Source organism: Saccharomyces mikatae (genome assembly GCF_947241705.1).
Source record: "Saccharomyces mikatae IFO 1815 strain IFO1815 genome assembly, chromosome: 7".
NCBI lineage: Eukaryota > Fungi > Ascomycota > Saccharomycetes > Saccharomycetales > Saccharomycetaceae > Saccharomyces > Saccharomyces mikatae.
The window spans coordinates 373,650-393,880 of NC_079262.1; the positions used below are offsets into that span (position 1 = coordinate 373,650).

General features: G+C 37.4%; 12 protein-coding genes across 12 annotated transcripts; 7 read left to right on the plus strand and 5 right to left on the minus strand.

Annotated features, from left to right (window-relative positions):
* Window positions 1–73: 73 nt before the first annotated feature.
* SMKI07G1710 (uncharacterized protein) lies at window positions 74–1,042 on the plus strand (the record flags this gene model as incomplete). Its single annotated transcript, XM_056222641.1, has 1 exon — window positions 74–1,042. The coding sequence occupies one exon, from the start codon at window positions 74–76 to the stop codon at window positions 1,040–1,042; it is 969 nt and encodes a 322-aa protein (XP_056082312.1).
* Window positions 1,043–1,340: 298 nt separating this feature from the next.
* Window positions 1,341–1,733, plus strand: MPC1 (pyruvate transporter MPC1; the record flags this gene model as incomplete). Its single annotated transcript, XM_056222643.1, has 1 exon — window positions 1,341–1,733. The coding sequence occupies one exon, from the start codon at window positions 1,341–1,343 to the stop codon at window positions 1,731–1,733; it is 393 nt and encodes a 130-aa protein (XP_056082313.1).
* A 435-nt stretch (window positions 1,734–2,168) lies between these two features.
* Window positions 2,169–2,819, plus strand: KXD1 (Kxd1p; the record flags this gene model as incomplete). The annotated part of the gene is made up of 1 exon (XM_056222644.1): window positions 2,169–2,819. One exon carries the CDS (start codon window positions 2,169–2,171, stop codon window positions 2,817–2,819), a length of 651 nt encoding a protein of 216 aa, XP_056082314.1.
* A 177-nt stretch (window positions 2,820–2,996) lies between these two features.
* Window positions 2,997–4,565, minus strand: DBP3 (RNA-dependent ATPase DBP3; the record flags this gene model as incomplete). The annotated part of the gene is made up of 1 exon (XM_056222645.1): window positions 2,997–4,565. One exon carries the CDS (start codon window positions 4,563–4,565, stop codon window positions 2,997–2,999), a length of 1,569 nt encoding a protein of 522 aa, XP_056082315.1.
* A 388-nt stretch (window positions 4,566–4,953) lies between these two features.
* On the minus strand, window positions 4,954–6,645 carry HNM1 (Hnm1p; the record flags this gene model as incomplete). The annotated part of the gene is made up of 1 exon (XM_056222646.1): window positions 4,954–6,645. One exon carries the CDS (start codon window positions 6,643–6,645, stop codon window positions 4,954–4,956), a length of 1,692 nt encoding a protein of 563 aa, XP_056082316.1.
* A 392-nt stretch (window positions 6,646–7,037) lies between these two features.
* RPL7A (60S ribosomal protein uL30) lies at window positions 7,038–8,697 on the minus strand (the record flags this gene model as incomplete). Its single annotated transcript, XM_056222647.1, has 3 exons — window positions 7,038–7,667; window positions 8,127–8,220; window positions 8,687–8,697. The coding sequence occupies 3 exons, from the start codon at window positions 8,695–8,697 to the stop codon at window positions 7,038–7,040; spliced, it is 735 nt and encodes a 244-aa protein (XP_056082317.1).
* Window positions 8,698–9,623: 926 nt separating this feature from the next.
* MPS2 (Mps2p) lies at window positions 9,624–10,793 on the minus strand (the record flags this gene model as incomplete). Its single annotated transcript, XM_056222648.1, has 1 exon — window positions 9,624–10,793. One exon carries the CDS (start codon window positions 10,791–10,793, stop codon window positions 9,624–9,626), a length of 1,170 nt encoding a protein of 389 aa, XP_056082318.1.
* Window positions 10,794–11,439: 646 nt separating this feature from the next.
* Window positions 11,440–13,953, plus strand: HSF1 (stress-responsive transcription factor HSF1; the record flags this gene model as incomplete). Its single annotated transcript, XM_056222649.1, has 1 exon — window positions 11,440–13,953. The coding sequence occupies one exon, from the start codon at window positions 11,440–11,442 to the stop codon at window positions 13,951–13,953; it is 2,514 nt and encodes an 837-aa protein (XP_056082319.1).
* Window positions 13,954–14,713: 760 nt separating this feature from the next.
* Window positions 14,714–16,768, plus strand: AFT1 (DNA-binding transcription factor AFT1; the record flags this gene model as incomplete). Its single annotated transcript, XM_056222650.1, has 1 exon — window positions 14,714–16,768. The coding sequence occupies one exon, from the start codon at window positions 14,714–14,716 to the stop codon at window positions 16,766–16,768; it is 2,055 nt and encodes a 684-aa protein (XP_056082320.1).
* Window positions 16,769–17,140: 372 nt separating this feature from the next.
* On the minus strand, window positions 17,141–17,509 carry RPB9 (DNA-directed RNA polymerase II core subunit RPB9; the record flags this gene model as incomplete). Its single annotated transcript, XM_056222651.1, has 1 exon — window positions 17,141–17,509. One exon carries the CDS (start codon window positions 17,507–17,509, stop codon window positions 17,141–17,143), a length of 369 nt encoding a protein of 122 aa, XP_056082321.1.
* Window positions 17,510–17,768: 259 nt separating this feature from the next.
* Window positions 17,769–18,353, plus strand: MNP1 (mitochondrial 54S ribosomal protein bL12m; the record flags this gene model as incomplete). Its single annotated transcript, XM_056222652.1, has 1 exon — window positions 17,769–18,353. The coding sequence occupies one exon, from the start codon at window positions 17,769–17,771 to the stop codon at window positions 18,351–18,353; it is 585 nt and encodes a 194-aa protein (XP_056082322.1).
* A 435-nt stretch (window positions 18,354–18,788) lies between these two features.
* NPY1 (NAD(+) diphosphatase) lies at window positions 18,789–19,943 on the plus strand (the record flags this gene model as incomplete). Its single annotated transcript, XM_056222654.1, has 1 exon — window positions 18,789–19,943. The coding sequence occupies one exon, from the start codon at window positions 18,789–18,791 to the stop codon at window positions 19,941–19,943; it is 1,155 nt and encodes a 384-aa protein (XP_056082323.1).
* Window positions 19,944–20,231: the final 288 nt, after the last annotated feature.

Below are 20,231 nucleotides of genomic sequence, written 5' to 3' on the forward strand. Positions count from 1 at the left end.
CTAAAAACAACACTGATAACCAACTGTGGGTATCTGTATAAGTTTGAAACGGTGAGAGCAAACTGTCAAAAATATGGGTGATATAAGAACTTTTGTTTTCGCTGTAGAAGATACAGAAACAACACATGGTCTATGTAAAATTATTGGTCGGTCAAGCTTATTTGATCAAAAGAGTTTAGGTAGGCCAAACAATCTTTACTTTGATGAGCCAGAACTAAGCAGAAAACATGCCATGTTATGTATAAAGACACCAAAACCAAAAATTCAGAGCGTTCCTTCTATTGAACAACTTCGCATCTGTATTCGAGATTTAAATAACAAGAGTGGTACAGTAAACCTAGTATCTGATGGACCAGATGATGAGATTGATTTGAAAAGTGGCGATACTTTTGGCTTGATTGCACTTGCTAATCATTCTTTACGCGACAACCATTATTTAGCCGCCAAGTTGATTCTTCAAATTGAACTTGAGTACTTTGATGAACAAAAAGACATAGTTAAATGCACCATTACAAATGTAACCTCTAGGAACAATGATAGATTTCTATCTTCCCCAGTTCACTCTACATCATTTGCAGATGATAGTAACTCAAGCTGGTATGGATTATCCGAGGCTAGTATTCAAACGGACGCTGCAGACGAGTGTCATGAAACAAAAACCATAAAGACTCGAGGAGGGAGATTTTCCATCTTTTCATTGGGAAAAAGAACAAGCAAGAAACGTCATGATGCTAGTGGTAACTTCGTAGGGAAGATTCTTGAAACGAATTCTTTTGAAGAAGAAATCGATACATGTACTGACACAGATACAACAGATACAACAGAAGAGCAAGAAGAAGAAGAAGAAGAAGGGGGGGAACAAGGTGGGGAAATAGAACTTGAAATTATTAGAGTAAGAAGGGTCAAAACTAGGACCAAGATAGAGAAAACAATTGATCGCTTCCCAAAGAACAAAGGAATTACCTCTGCCCCTCAGCAATCTAACAGTATGTGGATATTACTAATAATAATCTTGCTTTTTGATCGCTTACTATCGATTTAGAATACAATTTAAAACCCAGCTCAATACTTCTGGATGGTATTATAAGTACTTTATAGCTAGCTAAACAAGTGGAGTATTTTCATTAGGCAATGGCTTGCCAAGTTCTATTTCGCGGCGCCCCCCGCTTTAACCGAGGCGAATGACAAATGTTCCTGGTCAAGAAGGAATAGCCATTATCACTTGTGTTCCCCACTTAATTCCTTTAATGAACTATAAAGACCGCTCTCTTGCCAGTTGTCACACGTTAGCACATCTATTTATATAAGCATAGATTCCTTCTGCACTGTGGTCGAAAAGAATGTCTCAACCTATCCAACGTGCTGCAGCACGCTCATTTCTTCAAAAATACATTAATAAAGAAACTTTGAAATATATCTTCACGACACACTTCTGGGGACCCGTTTCAAATTTTGGTATCCCGATTGCTGCCATATATGATCTGAAAAAAGATCCTACGCTAATCTCAGGCCCGATGACCTTCGCTTTAGTTACCTATTCAGGCGTCTTTATGAAATACGCTCTTGCAGTATCACCTAAAAACTACTTACTTTTTGGATGTCACCTTATCAATGAAACTGCACAATTAGCGCAAGGCTATAGATTTCTCAAGTATACATATTTTACAACAGATGAAGAGAAAAAGGCTCTAGATAAGGAATGGAAAGAGAAAGAGAAGGCTGGTAAACAATAAAAAAGATAAGGTCTACGAGCCTGAAGGATGTTACTTGATGAAACTACAAAAAAGAACAAACAAAACAGGCCAATAAATAGTTTCCATACAGATTTGTTATATTTACTTCTTTTTTTTCTACTTTTCACGAATGCATGCTATAGAAGTATTGTCTCACTAAGTTTCGTTTTATTTTGCAACCAGTTCTGATGCCGAACTATAAAAAGATGGTGTATTTCTAAATAACCTAAATAACTATCATGTCTTCATTCAAGTGTTTTCTTAATATGTACAGCTTTTTCCTACTACCTCATTCCAGACATAGCCATATTCAATTATTTTAAGAAACTAAAAAAGACCATTTTTTACATAAAACATCGTTGGTTGTAAATTTTATGATGAAAGAGAGTAGCAAAAGAGAAAAATAATGGTTAGATCATTTAGCATAGACCAATAATGACTGGATTACCGGAGGAAAATGATGATGAAGAAGCGTTTTCTGCAGTTCATTCTTCAACACCTAGTATTAATTCGCAATCTTATGCGATTCCTATAACAGAGGAAATGTGCAGCTCCTTCCATGATTCTATCAGCACCAGTAGCAACTCCAGCAGCAGTATCGCTAGTTATGGAAGTGGAGTCTCAGACATTGTTGAGACAAACGAACTGGAAAGTGAATCGAATGTTGATGATGATTTGTTCTTAGATAATGATATCCCTCAAACAAATAATATACTGCTCGCAGAAGCTCAAGATCCTAGTCCAATATTTGACGTTTCTAGGTATGTTTTTGACTCTCTTAAACAATCCATCGATTGTACAGATTTCTCGGAAGCGCTTTCCTTACAAACCAAGACTTCTGCCATTATAAACTCGAAAAGTTTAGAACTTAAACAATATGTTGATGAAATGGAGGTCAGATTGAATCGATTGCAAGAGAAGTTTGAAAGTGGTGTAGCCACATCGAGAAAAATAAAACATAATTTAGAAACTTCCAGAAAGAATATCGACTATTTAAACTCTGCTTTGCGAATTGATTTTCCAATAGAATTCAACCAGGCAAAGGAAAAAATACTTGAACGCAAATTAAACGAAGACAACGATTGATAATATAATGAAGTTTTTTTTTGAAAATATGTATACTATATGGTAACGTCAGTTTAAATAATATTAATGATAAGTGAAAGCGGCGGGTATATTAGTAATATACAATGTTAATAAATTTCCGATTCTCATTTAATTACTTTCAAAGAAAGTAAGCTAAGAAAGAGAAAAGGAAAACTCCTAATCGAAAGTGATTTTTTTTGGTTTCTTAGTCAAATCAACATCTTTGAAGAATGAACCATAAGCACTATGTTCCTTCTTTTTGGTGTGAGTACCGAACTTTATCAAATCTTCAGGAACAGGTTGATTAGCACCATTCAACACGTTAACCAGCCCACCAGCCAAATGTTTTTCTTGTTCAGTGAATAGAGTGTGAGCCGTACCCGTTTGACCAGCTCTACCGGTTCTACCGATTCTATGGACATAATCCTCCACAGTTAATGGAAAAGTTAAATTAATAACGGTCTTAACATTTGGTATATCCAGACCTCTTGCCGCAACGTCGGTGGCCAATAGCAAGTTAGACTTGCCACTTTTGAACTCATTCAAAGCTTGCGTTCTTTGTTGTTGGGACAAATCACCATGAATAGCTGCGACACTGTATCCGTTGTATTTCAGATTTCTTTCAACACGAGCGGCTTCCTTCTTATAAAGGGCAAAAATCAAGACTTTTTCATTCTTTTTTGGACCAGAATGGTACTTTTTCAACAGTTCCAATAACTTTCTCTCTTTTGCGCGTGGATCCACGACCTCAACAATCTGTGTGATTTTTTTATTGGCGGTTAATTGATCTGTATTACCAATAGATACCTTAATTGGATTTTTCATGAAAGTGGAAGCCAATTCACGGACTTCCTTAGGCCAGGTAGCTGTAAACATAAGAGTTTGCCTTTTGGATACATTCGTTTCTCTAATGATATTCTTGATATCTTCTTCAAAACCCTTTTCTAGCATTCTGTCTGCTTCATCTAGCACTAAGTAGTTTACTTGAGAAAGATCAACAGATCCTTCCTGTAATAAATCTAATAATCTACCAGGAGTAGCAACCACTACTTGTGACTTCTTTAATTGGTTTCTTTGCTCATCCTTTGGAACACCACCGTAAACGCAACAACATTGCATACCAACTTTGTCGGTTAATATAATCAAATTATCATAAATTTGGGAAGCCAATTCTCTTGTTGGGGAAATTACTAAAACCTGTATACCTCTTTTCTTTTGATCATTCATCAAATGACTAATAGCCGGAACACCGAAAGCAAATGTCTTTCCAGAACCAGTTTCAGCAACACCAACAACATCTTTACCAGACAACAAATATGGCCACGCCACAGCTTGAATTGGTGTTGGTTTTGGAAACTTAGAAATTTCTGCTTGAATAGAGGGATCCAAGGAAAGATAATCAAATGATAATAAAGGACGTAGATTCAGGTTAGAAGGGTCCTCAACGGCAACTTCATTCTCCTTGAAATATTCGTCAACTTCTACTTGTGGAACATTGGTTAATGCTTCGCTCTGAGAATAGAACTCATTAGCCACTGCAGAAGTAGGTTCAAGTTTCTTTTCAGACTCTTTCTGTGGTGCATCCGCTTCATCACTCTTCTTCTCCTTTTTATGTTTTTTATCCTTCTTTTCCTTTCTGTCCTTCTTATCCTTTTTATCCTTCTTATGTTTTTTACTCTTCTTCTTCTCAATTACCTCTTCATCCACAACTTTTCTCTTCTTGTCTTTAATTTCTTCCTTTGTCATTTTCGTTGTTAAATATCAAACTATAGCCACTTTTGTACTCGTCAACAGCGTATGGAAGGAAGTTAAGGTATAACTTTGATGCTGTTGTATTACTGTCAGTCTATTATTAATAGTTTCTTATTTGCTTCTTAGGCGATGAGATGAAAAAATTTTCATTCCTTTTTCCGCAAAAATAATTTAAGAAGTTTAAATTACAGTCACAATATTTTGTAGAAGCGCAAAGACTGAGAGATATTTATGTTATAATATCTGAGACTCCCTGACTGAGTTGCTGATTTGAGATAAGTTACTAAAACCATTTCCTTAAAAGAAACTTCATTTTTAATTCTTCTATGCAAATAGTGTATGTACATAAGTAAATAATGGTTCGATCAAGAACATTATAGAACTACTTCTTACCCCACGGAACGTGTTCGTTTTCTACTTCAATATCAGAGGCTGCAAGAGAAAATTCTCGACTATCTTCAATAGTATCAAAATGATTAGCAAAGTCTGTCTGATCAATCTCGGATTCTTCTACGGCGTGAAATTCCTTCTTACCTTTATATTTCCAGTACAAAATCGAATACGCAGTATAACCAACAATAACAACACAAACGTAATTCATATTATCTTTTGTTACAGGTAAAACTGGTGGGAAGGAAAAAAATACCACAGCGAAGAGAGTCCAACCCAAAAGAACAATATTTGAGAAAAATCCAAATTTACCAAGCCAGAATGGTCCATGTGCTATGTCACGCTTTTTATTGAGTAAACATACAACCGGAATGATGTAAGATAACAATAAAAACGCAATACAACCAGTAATTAGAGACTGAAAAGCTGTACTAGAAGCCAAGTAAAGTAGACCAATAAGTGATATCCATGCGCACGACATTAAATGAGCGTTTAAAGGTACACCAGTGTGTGGGTTAACTTGCGACCATAAACGTGATAATGGCAGGCCGTTGTCCCTGGAAAACGACCAACATAATCTTGCTTGCCAAGTGTGACAGGCAATGACACAACCGAAGGAAGTAAATAAAATCAAGCAACCAAGGAAAATCGCACCAGATTTATTACCCAAGGCTTGATTGTAAATGTCCAAGATTGGGGCACCTGTAGTGGATGACAAGATACCGTCCAGATCTTTGATGGAGAAAAACATTGCAATGACATAACAGAAGGAAGTGACGAAGCCGATGGCAATAGTGCCCATAATAGCAATAGGAATAACTCTTTCCGGTTTTTCAACCTCAAAAGCCATATGAGTAGCACAGTCAAGACACGAAAACGACCAAGCTGGGTTAATCAGACCAACAATGAAGGCAATACCACCATTTTTCCAACCAGTTTCGTTATAAAATGTAGCAAAAACGAACTTACTATCGTTGAACTTCCCGTGGGAACATGCTAAGACAGTTATTGTGATTGTGAAAAAGGATAAAAGTGATATGTAAAGGGATGAAGATGAAATAATGGGTAAGGACTTACCATAACAGTTAAAAAACATCAGAAACAAATGCAACAATTCAAAACAAACGAATATATGCCATCTTTTGGGAGTAAATTCAGAGTGCATCAACGCATACATACCAACAACTTCGGTAGCAACAGCCAACGTAGTTGACGCACTCGTGAACACAGACCCAGCATAGGCAAAGGAACCACACATGAAGGCTGCAAATCTTTTATACTTAGGAGGGGCTAGCTTCAAGGACCACCAAAACTGACCGCCGGCGTGAGGATACGCAGACGATAGTTCCCCCAGAGAAGTACCAATACAAATAGATATCAGTGCAACAATAATTATACCGTAAACAATCATCATGGGCCCACCAGAAGATATGCCCGCGACCATTGACGTAGAAATACCGAACCATGAATTAGTCAACCCAAACCCGACACCAAGGATGGACCATAGAGAGAACGACTTCCTTAGATGTACTTCACCATCCCCGGCCACAACTCCCTTTCCATTCATGTCATCCAATGGCTTCATTTCTTCCTCGACTCTTAAGTCTCTTTTGTGCACATAATTGTTCGAAGACTGGTCTGGCACCATATAGTCACCGGATGTATTATCATTACGGATACTCATCGTTCTTCGAGATGTCGATCTTTGAGTAAGTCAGCCCGTTAACACAGAAATATATTCTATTGATAGTTTTAAGATAACAATTTTTTTTACAAGTTATATATCACATGCACAGATACCTTCTTTATAGATATACAGGGCTGTTTCTGAATACATTATTTAACGCCCGTTGTATCGGCAGCCCAGAGAAGTCACGACTGCTTATCTTCGGTTTTTTTTCGTTATATAGGCTCTGCGCATGTGAAGAAAGTAAAACAAATCCAATCCTTGGTCATTAGTGACGAAATCCCGTATTAATATAAAGGTACAATATACAAACTAGTGAATAACAGAACTACATAAAACTATAGATAGAATGAGCTTAGTTATATGATGGTACACGTCTTTCAACTAGCTTAGTTCATGGACTTGATCAATTTGTTGATGAATTCTTCACGGTTACCGAAAGAACCACCTTGGATAAAGTGCTTGAACTTTCTTGGGACACCCCAACCACCAGATGGGTTAGACAACTTGAATGGCCACAAGAAGTTGTTAGCTTGCTTGAAGTGTGGACCAACAGTGATGATTTCATGAATTAAATCGTCAATGGACAAGATACCGTACTTACCCAAGTTAGCTTCGATGATAGCGTTGTCGGACAATGGAACTCTTTGCTTGTTGATCTTACCGAAACCTCTCTTGTAGACCAATTGTCTGATAGTAGAGTAGGATGGGTAACCGTAGGCAACGTATGGCTCGATCAATTTCAACAATTCCAAAGTAGCCTTGGTAACTTTGACGAAAGTACCAGAGTTGATTCTGGTCAATCTTAGCAATTGTAGGACCTTTCTTGGCTTAGGTGGGATCTTGTTAATACCCTTGATTCTGACAACAAAGACCAACTTGTGTTGAGCTTCGACGTAGTAAGAACCAGCAGCCTTTGCATCACGTTTGGCTTGGATGATGTCTCTTTCAGCAGTTTCGTATTCCTTTTGGTAAGCAGCGTTTCTTTCTAAAATGATAGCTCTTTTTTCCTTGTTGGCCTGAATAAAAAAGTAAAAAATGAAGCAGTTAATTGATGTTAGTATAATGATACGAAATAAAAAACGTTGTTATGCAGATAATCAACAGCATTATTACCTCAATGACATGTCAGCTACGTCAATCATAGCAATATCCTCAAATCCAGTACCACAAATATCGCCCTTTTTTACTCTCTATTTTTTTCTCATTATCAGTCGAAAGATGGTGATAAGTTACGACAGCATCGTCAATGACTAGTCGAACATGTATTGGGATACAAAGGATTTTCATCATAAAATGAGAAAATAAACAGTAAGAGCAAATAGCGCAATAATTGAATACCATTGGTAGGGAAGACATTGCGATTGTTAGCATATTAACCATGAAACTGACAAACAATGCATGTGGGTAAACATTAATTTCAATAAAGTTATTTTATAGCAGCATAAAACACAAATTCTAATAAAGTTTTAACATACGGCTTTACGAGCAGCTCTTTCAGCAGCAACTTGTTCAGCAGTCTTTTGTTGAGCCTTAGACTTCTTCAATTGAGATTCTGGGGTCAAGATTTTTCTGTAATAAAATTAAACGATGAACTTTTGTTAGCATGATAGAACATATATTAAAGTAAATTCACGTAAGCATCAAGTAGTATACTTTTTCTACAAAGTTACATCGAATTGAAAACACCACTTTTCATTCGAATGAAGGGAGTAAAACAGAGACACTTAGAAGATGGAACTTGAGAAAAACGTCTAAATCAAAATTGTTGTTTAGTGGTGAAACTTATAGTAACAATCGAGATATATAAGATTCTTTCTCAACGTTGTCAACTAAAATTGTCTTTGACCTAGTAAAAGGTAATCCCCTACGAAAAATCATCTCGTGAATATTCACAATTTGAAAGTAAATGTAAGTGTGTGCGATAGTGCTATTGAAGCGGGAATATTCTCTTCTCTCAACGTAACTTGTGGAAACCAGTACACCTCTCTGGATACATCACGAAATAGTGTAGTAGAACAAAAATCAAAGTACATACTCAGCGGCCATTGTGATCTTAATTTGCTTGGTTGTTTGTCTAAATAATACACTATTTGTTAAATGAAAAATAAGTTTAATAGCTCGAATCTCTTAGTATACCAAAAAGGATGATGTTAGCAGACAGATTCAGGTGGTGATGATATTCGAAAGCCGCTGCGTCTGATGCCGACGAGTTTTCCAAATTATTTTACCGTTAACTTAGAAGAAAAGGTACGGATGTCACAAATGCATGGGTGTAATATAGTAACTGTTTCATTACTGCGGAATATTTTCTTAGGTTTCATCATCAATATATTCAAATTAAATAAAGATTATTGAGACATATTAGCTCAGTCGAGCCTCAAGAGATAGATAGAGAGATAGATAGAGATAGAAGAAAAGGATAAAGAGTTGTATTCAATATTCAGCCCCGAAAGATGGTGTAATTTAAGTTGACAACATCGCATTTATAATGCTAGTCACTTTTTGGAATGCCAGAATCGGCAGTATCATCACTAAATGAACACATTTTCCCCTATCCACTTCTTCATCTTAAATCGAAGATTTACATATTTGAGGTGTAACGTGAAATATCACATGAACTCATGAGACATAAAACATCTACCTGTCATATTTATGTTGCCACACTATATCTCTTATCATTTGAATACTTATAAAACCATACACCTTTTAAGTATAAGATTATATTTAAATTTGGAAAGAAGAAAAGATCAAGAGTGTCGTAAACTTGTTCTGTTCATCCTTTTTATACTTCGAAAAGCGAGTTTTTCATTTTTTTCATTCATGACGGCGGCAGACCTAAAAAAAAATAGTTAGGACTAGCGATTTGTCATGGATTCATATCAACGATTTAGCTATTTTATGTTCAAAGCTATCATGAAAGTTATATTTAACTATTTCATGTTATATTACCCAATTGTTGGAAATTCCAAGGACTATATGCCGAATACTTTGCTATAAGCATCATCTACCTTGGCAGTTGAAGCGTATTCTGTTTCTAAATCCGTGTGATCTTCAAAGAACCACACAATTTTGCTTAATATGCCACTACTTTCCCACCATGATAACTGTAACCTTGAGTTTTGAGAAGGCGTATCATGGCCATAAAAGAGTTTTTTAATGTATGGAAACACACCGGCCAGGAGGAGGAAGCAGATTAAAATTCTTATTATTGCTTTTACCCATAAACGAGATGAAAACAGGTCAGCATAATTATTTGAAATGAAATCACCTTCAGAAATTGAGGACTTTCGCTTTAAAAGTGCTACTTTATCGTTGCTGTAATTTAATCCTCGTTCTCGCCGTATTTGATCCTTCAAAAATGATATAGTGTCCGTTTGTCTCTGTAGTCTACTTTTGAACTCTTCTAGAATGGCTTTTTGATCAATTCCAGCAACGATGGATGATTCGGAGTCAGCCGTTCTAGGGAAATCTTGATTGTTTTCTGCTTGTCTAGTTTTCTGTAAGTCACTGAATTGTTGATGTATAGAAGCGTACTTCTCGTGATAAATTTCAAGTCTTCTTTTCAATTCGTTTACCTGTCTTTCATTCTCCTGGAGTAATTTTTGCTTCGTATTCAGTTCCCTTTGCAATTCTTCCACTTGCACCTTTGATGCGTCTCCTATATTGTTTTGGTTGACCACTTTGCTAGGTGGTTCAGTGGGCTTCCTTCCGGGCGTTAATACCCCACGTTCTTGAATATTCTTATTTTTATTCTCAACTAGGGATTCTGAAGATGATTTCGAATCCACACTTACCAGAAAGTCACGTGGAATGTAATCTAAATCAATGAATGCGTCTTCTAGAACTTCCTTGAACGAACGATTAATCAAATTGAAAAAGATATCATCAAATTCTTCTTTGTGTATCTTAAAGAATGTCTTTGTATTAGAAAATGTGCGAAATAAATCTGTATTGATTCCAGAAAATAATGGTAATCGAAGATCATAAGACCCATTCTTTTGCGCCTTTTGAAATATATCTTCAATAATCTCGATTAACTTTGGTAAATCTTTACCATATATAAAGTCCCCACTAATAGGCTTGTCAATTTGGTCCCATGCATACTTGAAAATGCCATCAATTACATCATCTTCCATACTCATGACGTTAAAAACACACCTAACTTATAGAGTTTTTCTTTTTTATCTGCGAGCCGCCAGGACGATGTTCAATTGAGAGGAGTTTATGTCAGTCGTGATAGTACGATCTTTTCCAAAATTAGTACCAACTAGAGTTTTCTCAATGAAATCTGTCTACTATCACGTAATATACTGGTGTCACGGGATGCCTTTGTGAAAGAACTTTGAGATGTTATTGAGTTACATATCATGTGTTCTTTGTTTGAAATTTATTGCGCGTCGCGCTTTTCCCCCAGTGAACAAGCTGGATCAGAGTAAGAAAGGTCCTCATGTAATGGCAATCTATAGCTATGGGTTCGCAATATCATCACACAGGCTAGGCTTTGAGGTATTACTAGTCACCTTCATTCATTGATATTTGTTAGGGGTTATAGCAGCAAAAGTAGATGCGAAAAAAAGTCGTTGAAGGAGATTGAAACCCATTCACCACAGTATTTTTGCGACTACGAAAACTAGATAAACTGGAAATTTTGGGAGAGATTTTGCCACTTGGTAGCATCTACCAGTACTATTCGGGGTTGAGAAAGGCAACGAGATAGAGGTGTATATTACGACTTGTTGGATAAGGAGAAAGGAAAGATTATAAAAGAAGAGCTAAACTATTAGCGCCATGAATAATGTTGCAAATACTGGGACGACCAATGAGTCAAACATAAGCGATGCTCCCCGTATTGAGCCTTTACCAAGCTTGAATGATGATGACATTGAAAAAATCTTACAACCGAACGATATTTTCACCAATGATCGTACTGATGCAAGTACTATATCCTCCACTGCCATTGAAGACATCATAAATCCCTCCTTAGACCCGCAGTCAGCAGTATCGCCGGTACCTTCTTCCTCCTTTTTCAATGATTCAAGAAAGCCATCTACTAGTACACATTTGGTAAGGAGGGGCACACCATTGGGAATTTATCAAAGCAATCTATATGGTCACAATAACAGAGAGAATTCCAATACCAGTAACACCCTATTGTCCTCTAAACTACTCGCGCATCCACCAGTTCCTTATGGACAAAGTCCCAACTTACTACAACAGCATGCTGTATACAGGGCACAATCTTCCAGTGGAACAAATAACGCACAGCCCCGTCAAGCTACAAGAAGATATCAATCTCACAAGTCTAGGCCTGCATTCGTTAATAAGCTATGGAGCATGCTAAATGATGATTCCAATACAAAACTTATACAGTGGGCAAAGGATGGAAAATCCTTTATCGTTACGAACAGAGAAGAATTTGTTCATCAAATTTTACCGAAGTACTTCAAACATTCCAATTTCGCTTCTTTCGTGAGACAACTAAACATGTACGGATGGCATAAAGTCCAAGATGTTAAATCAGGATCAATTCAAAGTAGTTCAGATGACAAATGGCAGTTTGAAAATGAAAACTTCATTAGAGGCAGAGAAGATTTGTTGGAAAGAATTATTAGACAAAAGGGATCCTCTAATAATCACAGTAGTCCCACTGGGAACGGCAATTCAATGAGCGGGAGCAACATCTCAGTGGATAGTGCTGCAGGAATCAATAATAACAATAACAACATTAGTAGCAACGCATTTTTTTCCAATAGCCATTTACTGCAGGGGAAAACACTAAGGTTAATGAATGAAGCAAACCTTGGAGAAAAGAACGATGTTACTGCGATCTTAGGTGAACTAGAACAAATAAAATACAACCAAATTGCTATTTCCAAAGATTTATTAAGAATAAACAAAGATAACGAATTGTTATGGAAAGAGAACATGATGGCAAGAGAAAGACACAGAACACAACAGCAAGCTTTGGAAAAGATGTTTAGATTTTTAACATCGATAGTCCCACATTTAGATCCAAAGATGATTATGGATGGGCTGGGAGATCCGAAAGCTAATAATGAAAACCTCAGTGGTACAAGTAATATTGGGTTGCATCACGAGAATACAGGCACTATAGATGAGCTAAAGTCTAACGACTCCTTCATAAATGATGACCGCAATACATTCATTGATGCTACAGCCAACATTCGTGGTAATGTGGGCTCCAACAATGATAGTAACACTATTAATACCACTAGTTCGAATACAACAAATAGAAAGAAAAACATAGATGAAAGCATCAAAAACAACAACGACATAATTAATGACATTATATTCAATACGAACCTTGCCAACAACCTGAACAATTATAATTCCGGCAATAATGCTGGCTCACCAATAAGGCCATATAAACAAAGATACCTTTTGAAGAACAGAGCGAACTCATCGACGTCGAGTGAAAATCCTAGCCTAACGCCGTTTAATATTGATTCCAAAAATGACGGCAAAATATCGGAAATTCCTTTTGACGATGACGAAGAGGAAGACACAGATTTTAGACATTTTACTACAAATCCTAATAACCAGACCAATCAACATACCTTTGACCCAAGTAGATTTACGATGCTTTCTGATGACGATCTGAAAAAAGACTCGCATGCTAATGACAATAAGCATAACGAAAGCGATCTGTTCTTGGACAACGTGCATCGGAATATAGATGAACAAGACACAAGGCTCCAGAACTTGGAAAACATGGTTCACATACTTTCTCCGGGGTATCCCAATAAGTCTTTTAGCAACAAAGTATCCTTAACTCACACTAATTCTAACACGGAACCTGCCACCAATGTTAATAGTCCCGGTTTCAATCTACAAGACTATTTAACTGGAGAGTCCAATTCCCCAAACTCCGTTCATTCTGTTCCATCCAATGGCAGTGGTTCCACACCCTTGCCTATGCCTAATGATAATGACCATCAGCACGGAAGTGCCAGTGTCAGTGGCGCTATTAATCCAAACAAAAATGAAAGCGGACTAACGCCTTTCCTCACTGTAGATGACCACACGCTAAACGACAGCAGCAAAAACGATGAAGAAAGCACAAATGTGTCTCCCGATATAAAGTTTAGCCCGACAGAAAGCACTAAAGCGACCGGCAATTCATCAAACTTCAATGATCACGGCTACACAAACCAGGTCAGCACAACCCCAGAGAACGCCAAGAAGAGATACGTAGAGGAAATACCGGAACCGGCTATAGTTGAAATTCAGGACCCAGTAGAGTACAACGATCACCATCTGCTTAAACGGGCCAAAAAGTAGCACCGGAACCAGGACCACTAATCAGCGTATATAGTCAATAACATAGTATATTTTCAAGAAACAGTCGCGTAAGCCGCGGAGTGCAGTGAAAAAACACCGGAACCCATGCACCTCACACCGCCGCACACGAGCAAGGTTTGAACTGCACCCGGAAAATGCCAAGTCGATGAGTCGTGAAGAGTTCTCTTTATTCGAGCTAGTGAGAGTCTGAGAAGGGCTTGTCGAGTGAACTGGGGTCAAATTGGGCGTTTTAGCGCAAGTTGGCGTACTTATATTGACCGTTAGATGAAAGGGTAATCGAGACGAAACGGAAACGATCTCCTCATCGTCAAGCTCATTAGTATTCATTTCTCCCCTATCTCGTTCTCGAGAATATATACTTCAGATTACCGAAGCAGAAAGGAATCATAAATAATACGCAACTCCTAAAAGTTGTAATATAAACCACTACATTCCATCCAACACGATAGAGAGAAGTAAGAGAAGAGGGCCAATTCTGCAAATATACTTAAATATTCTTTAGAAATTCCCAAAAGTAACGCCTATTACCTTCGTTCTTTTGTTTGTGGAAAAAGCTAATAGTGACTTAAGCTCCCTAGCAAAAGAGTAAATCGATAGGAACGAATAAGAAAGGAAGGCAAATTATCGCAAGTTAGTTGGGAGTGATAAATAACGATTCATGCTATATTAGAGGGTTTTGATACAAGTCTAAAAATTACGCTTTCACAAGACAGAAAATTATAGGAACATATTTACGACAATGGAAGGCTTTAATCCCGGCCATATAGAACCTGTTTCACCCATTGGCTCGTCTGACAATCATGTGTCATCTTTCGTGTATCCGCTGCCTAAAAGCACTAATGAATATATAAATAATTCCAATGGGAGTGACGCAAATGCAAATCCAGCCCCACTGCCGTCTGCCATAATGTCCCTCAACTTCAAAAGCTCATCTTCCCCTAATAATAATTTGCATATTCACACATCAACATCACCGACAGATACTATGGGACATATTCATCAGCAAGAAAAGCTGAATCAAAACAATTTGATCCATTTAGATCCAGTACCCAACTTTAAAGACAAGTCTGATATCAAGCCATGGTTACAAAAAATCTTTTATCCTCAAGGGATAGAGCTTGTGATAGAGAGATCGGATACGTTTAAAGTGGTGTTCAAATGCAAAGCTGCTAAAAGAGGAAGGAACGCAAGGAGGAAAAGAAAAGATAATTCTAGCGAACACGACCAAGAAGAGGAAAAATCACATATTAATGATGATGAATTAAAATATACGAGTGGGTCGAATTTCATGTTGTCAACTAATGGTCCTCAATCATCACCCGATTTAACATCCTCTGTAATACCAAAGAAGAAGAGATGTGTGTCGAGGTTCAATAATTGTCCCTTCAGAGTACGAGCTACGTATTCGTTGAAGAGAAAAAGATGGAGTATTGTTGTTATGAATAATAACCATTCACATTTGCTAAAATTTAACCCTGATTCTGAAGAGTATAAAAAATTCAAAGAGAGGTTGAGAAAAGAAAATGACGTGGATGCAGTCAAGAAGTTTGATGAACTAGAATACAGAACGTTGGCCAATTTACCCATTCCCACAGCTACTATCCCTTGTGATTGTGGTCTAACGAATGAAATACAAAGTTTTAACGTTGTCTTGCCTACTAACAGTAACGTAAATTCGTCTGCGTCTTCTTCATCTGTATCATCTACATCTCTGGATTCGTCAAACGCATCTAAGAGAACATGTCTCCCCCCTGTAAATAGCACCGGTAGTATCAATACCAATAACGTAAGAAAACCAAAAAGCCAGTGCAAGAATAAGGATACACTCTTAAAAAGAACTACCATGCAAAACTTTCTCACTACTAAATCAAGATTGCGCAAGACGGGCACTCCAACATCTTCGCTGCATTCGTCTAATGCATTTTCAGGATATATTGACGACCCATTTAATATAAATGAAATCTTGCCGCTTCCGGCATCCGACTTCAAACCAAATACCGTAACGAATTTGAACGAAATCGACTTTACTAACATATTCACGAAATCACCGCATAGTGGGCCCACTCATCCAAGACAAGTCTTCGACCAGTTGGATGATTGTTCATCTATACTATTCTCCCCATTGACTACAAATACAAATAATGAATTTGAAGGAGAGTCGGATGATTTCGTTCATTCTCCATATCTGACTTCAGAAGCTGATTTCAGCCAAATTCTCAATAATGCTCCCCCAGTTCATCATGTTCCAGATGGAGCGCATCAGGAAAATCAAGAGAGCATTGATAAATTTGCCAACAGTTCTCAAGAACATAATGAGTATATCTTACAGTATTTGACGCATTTTGATACGGCTAACCATACTAATGCAGGCATTCCAAATAACACATCGCGTCCACTGAACTTTCAACATAATATTACTGACCTAAGTAATTCTCTTTTGAAACAAGAAGCTTTAGTTAGCAACTCTTCGACGAAGTTTATTGATGAAATGAAGTTTTTACAAGACGGTCCACATGGTGTCCAACATCCTATTGATTTTCAGCATGCAAGCCATCATCATCTGAGCTCCAATGAACATCAAATGCGAGCACATCAATACGGGCCACAGCAATATCCTCATAATCAACACCAGCACGGTCATACCCACGACCACACCCACAGCCAGCATCAGGATGTACAGAGGGAAGTGCAGGTTAATGAAACGCTCGAAATAATGGGAAGCACTTTATTGGAGGAATTTAAAGACATCAAGGTGGTTAACGGCGAATTGAAATATGTGAAGCGCGAAGATTAGCACTCACTGAAAGTCAAAATTCGATGCAGCCCGTGTTCATCTTCATTATTTTTTTAGTTTTCTTCGTTAATTATAAATTGAACATATACGCATTTATATAATATTTAACATTAAAAAGAAGGGAAAAAAACAATATTATACATTCCTTTTTTGACTTTTGCTGCAAATAGAGAATTGTTCTTGTTATGTTACATATATGGACGGTAAGATCAGAATTTTTTTCATGTTCCTTCCCCCCGCTATTATTCCTTGTTGTTTTGTCCACATGCTTCGGCTGATGTGAAACAGCAACGCTTTCTTGCACACAATATGCGTGAAGAGAAGTCTCGTTCTTCCTCCCCCTTTCATTGGATTTTAAAAGTTTCTCGAAACTCACGAAAACTGTGTCCTTTTATTCTTTTGATCTGAAGTAAATATATGTGAGCAAGATAAACACACAAAGAATAAAACCATCGAAGTATCCTTTCTTCTTTGTTGTGATTGAAAAAAGACATTTTCGCGAGAGTGGCACTTAGGACACTCTCTATCAGATCTCGGAAGCGTCGGATCAGAACCAATGTCTTGCACCACACCCGCAGTTTCACCAATGTTGGTGATCAATTCATGTCTGTAGACTAATGGACTGCCCGCTTCTTCCACATACGAGCATGTTCTGCATTCGAATAACAATCTGTTGTTTTCCTTATCTTCACGAGGATACAACATATTGTTGCAGTCACGGCAAAATCTAAACGTAGTCATAGCAGCCTCCAAGGGTTTTAACTTGTTCCTATTATTACAGTTTACAAGTTTTGCATCATCTACAGTCTGCTCTTGTTCCATTTGGCTTCCACTCTTTATCATTATTCATCAGGACGAAAATTTTCAACTTACCCGTCCAATCCCACAAGCCCAATAAAAGAACTCAAACTAATGGCAAACAAGAACACAGGAAGTTCCAAAAGGAACAAGACAAGCAGCCCGTTAACAATAAACACAATACACCACACAAACACCCAGCATGTCCCTACGTATACTAGCGAAGAGATCTTCCTCAATCTGGATGAAAACACGTATTACACCAGCCTTGACTACTCCTATCACTATCATAACTCGTTTCAACTCTACGACCACAACCACAACATCACATAAAGAAGATGCCAAACCAGTTGATCCTAAAATTTCCAAAATTGTACAGGATATCTCGCAACTGACACTTTTGGAAACTTCTAATTTGATTAATGAATTGAAAACTGTATTGAACATTCCAGAAATATCCATGCCTATGGGCGGTTTCATGGCAAGTGCTACAGGTGCAGGTGCAGGAAATGTACCAGGCTCTGCTGGTGAAGCTGGTTCCGGTGCTGAAGAGGAAGTTAAACCGGAAGCGAAAACTGTGTTTACTGTGAAGTTGGACTCGTTTGACACCAAAACCAAGGCTAAAGTCATCAAAGAAGTCAAGGGATTATTGGGACTTTCACTAGTTGAAGCGAAGAAGTTTGTTGAGGCTGCTCCAAAGGTCTTGAAAGAAAATGTTGCCAAGGATGATGCCGAAAAGATCAAGAAAACCTTGGAAGATTTGGGAGCTAAGGTTAGTTTGGAATAGTTTCACAACTGTGTATTTATGAAAATCTACCAATCGTGTTAATCAAAATAGTCTATTTTCTCTTCGAGAAAAAAAAATATATATCATGTAAATATATTTAACTCTTTATTCTTCTTTCATTATGCCTTTATATATACGGTGTCACATTGACTATTGCGAATAGATGCAAAAGAACGATTTCCGTTTGCAATCGGTAATGTAAATGGCATTACTATATCTACCCTTACATTATGTATGTTACACACGGGCTGGCATATTACTTCGTAGCTAGACTTTTCACACTTACAAAAAACCGGCTGACTTCTTCGAAATATAAAGTTCAATCATCATAAGAATAACAAGTAAAGAATAGAGAAAAAGGAAAACAAAAGTGAAGGACACACACATAATTAATCTGTCTCTGATTTTTGGATCGCACTACAATTGGTTGAAGAAATGTCTACCGCCGCAACTTTTTTTGGTCAGCAGGTTTTGAACCGAGTTTCCTTCTTGAGATGTTCGAAAGAGTTCATCAAGAAATCATTAAACCATGACTCTACCGTTTTTATTCCTTTCATTGAGGGGGAAGCGCTGATTTCACCTGAGAATGGTGATTTGGTTCAGTTGTCTAAGTCTACAAATTCCTCTACAAAGATTTTATCAACAATAATTCCTTTATACACTACACTTTTGAACACAACTCGATCAAGAAGCGATGAGTCTGGTATCAATTTAACATTTTTAGGTCTTCTTGAAAATACAGATTCCACGTTTAACTTTGAATTGTCCAGCAACTCCTATAAAGGAACACCATACTTTGGGTTAGATATTCGTGTTTCTGAGAGCACTCTCTTCAAGAGTGCCGATTTCGAGCCAATCTTTTCCTTCCCGAAGATGACTAGAGATCACATCTTCAAGCAAACAAATAAAGACGCCTCACTCTACTCACAAGGTAGAATGTATTTAGATTGGCTAGCCAAGTACAAGTTCTGTCCTGGTTGCGGATCAAAATTATTTCCAGTAGACGCTGGAACCAAGCTTCAATGTTCTAATGAAAACAAAGGTGTACACTGCAATGTGAGAGATGCAAATGTTAACAATGTTTGCTTCCCAAGAACCGATCCAACCGTTATCATAGCTATGACTAATTCAGACTATTCGAAGTGTTGTCTTGCAAGGTCCAAAAAGAGACATGGTAATTTCGTATTGTACTCAACAATTGCGGGTTTTATGGAACCATCTGAAACCATTGAGGAGGCCTGTACTAGGGAAATATGGGAGGAAACAGGTATATCATGTAAGGATATTGATATAGTCCGCTCACAGCCCTGGCCTTATCCTTGTAGTTTGATGATCGGCTGTTTAGGTATTGTTAAATTCAATGGCCAAAATGAAATTATCAACCTGAATCATGACGACGAATTATTGGATGCTCAATGGTTTGATACAATAGAAATCATTCAAGCTTTGGATAAGTATACTGGTGGGTTTCGGGTTCCATTTAAAAATGATATTAATTTGCCTGGAAGTACCACCATTGCCTTCCAATTAATCAAACATGTCTGCGAAAAACACAAAAGATTACATTCGACCTCAGCAAGCCATTTATAGTTTTTACATAATAGACGTTGATAAAGAGATGTGCTTACAGCGTATGCGATTATTTCATTTTGTTACCCGAACTTTAACCAAAGTGCTTCATAATGCTTGAAATGAAATATTAGATGAATATTAAGTGTTAGAAAACAATTACAAGCAATATGAAGGTAAGTGTCATAGTGAATAAAGGGAAGGGGAACAGAACAGTGCTTAAGATTTTGAACAGTTAAATAAGTTTTAAGTTATTATTTAAAAACCGTTTTTTGAATTTCCAGCGTCGCTCACTTGGAATTGGTTTAT